Source organism: Haliotis cracherodii, unplaced genomic scaffold (genome assembly GCF_022045235.1).
Source record: "Haliotis cracherodii isolate W230 unplaced genomic scaffold, xgHalCrac1.p SCAF_8, whole genome shotgun sequence".
Lineage (NCBI taxonomy): Eukaryota > Metazoa > Mollusca > Gastropoda > Lepetellida > Haliotidae > Haliotis > Haliotis cracherodii.
In genome coordinates, this window is record NW_027266341.1 from 22,065,281 (window position 1) to 22,066,628 (window position 1,348).

At 43.9% G+C, this 1,348-nt stretch overlaps 1 protein-coding gene across 1 annotated transcript; it reads left to right on the top strand.

Annotated features, from left to right (window-relative positions):
* Positions 1 to 210: 210 nt before the first annotated feature.
* LOC139450856 (prostatic spermine-binding protein-like) lies at positions 211 to 807 on the top strand. Its single transcript, XM_071232692.1, has one exon. It carries the CDS (start codon positions 211 to 213, stop codon positions 805 to 807), a length of 597 nt encoding a protein of 198 aa, XP_071088793.1.
* Positions 808 to 1,348: the final 541 nt, after the last annotated feature.

Below are 1,348 nucleotides of genomic sequence, written 5' to 3' on the forward strand. Positions count from 1 at the left end.
GACAGATGTACTGCATGACCCGAGTCTTTTTGTAGTCCTGAGCTCTTCCAAAGCTTCCACAGCATGACGATGTAAGGACAAACGCTCTGGCACTCACACTGCTTTTGAAATATGGCAATGATTACACACAACACTGCAAACTGACACTTTTATTCCCGCAAAATGTCAGAATAGCATAAGTTGAAGTGACGTAGATGGATTTAATGTGTGATGTATAGCGATCAGCTGGATCATAATGATTATGAATGGGACATTGATGATAGTGATAATAATGATGATGATGATGTTGGCAGAGACGACGACGACGACGAGGATGATGGCGGTTTTGGTGATGGCAAAAACGACAATTATTATGTTGGTTGTGAGGATGGTGATGTTGGTCGTTGTAATGATGATGGCAGTGATTATGATGATGATGATGATGATGATGATGATGATGATGATGGTGGTGGTGGTGGTGGTTGCGGGAATGGTGATGTTGGTAGCTATCATGACGATGGCAGTGAGAGTGATGGTGATGATGATGATGATGATGGTGGTGATGGTTGCGGGAATGGTGATGTTGGTAGCTATCATGACGATGGCAGTGAGAATGATGATGATGATGATGATTGTGGTTGCGGGAATGGTGATGTTTGTTGCTATCATCATGATGGCAGTGAGAATGGTGATGATGATGATGGAGGCGGGAATGATGGTGGGTGTGATGTTAGTCGCTGTAATGATGTTAGCGGAGATGATGATATTGGTGGTGGGGATGGGGACAACGACGATAAGGATGATAAAGGTGGTGGTGGTGTGGTGTAATAAATATATCATGGATGATGGTAGTGGGATGATGATGATGATGATGATGATGGTGATTGTTTGTTATTTAACGCCGCACTTAGCAACATTCCAGCTACATGACGGCGGTCTGTAAATAATTGAGTCTGGACCAGACAATCCAGTGATTGACATCATGAGCATCGATCCACCCAATTGAGATCGATGACATGCATCAACCAAGTCAGCGAGCCTGACCAACCGACCCCGTTAGTCGCCTGTTACAACAAGCATAGTCGGCTTTTACTGCAAGCATGGGTAGCTGAAGATCTATTCTTGCCCGGATCTTGACGGGTCTGATGATGATGGTGGTGGTGATGGCAGAGACGAGATAATGATGTTGGTTGTGGAGGTAATGATGAGGGTACCGATGGTGGTGGCCCTTGTAATTATGATGACAACTATCTGACTTATTAAATATTAAGTCCTTTTGGTAGCTAGCCAAGCTTATATGTTGACATAGGGGTGGTTACAGATTCAACCTAGCTCATATTACATTCTGCCACGGACTTGTATAACAAGT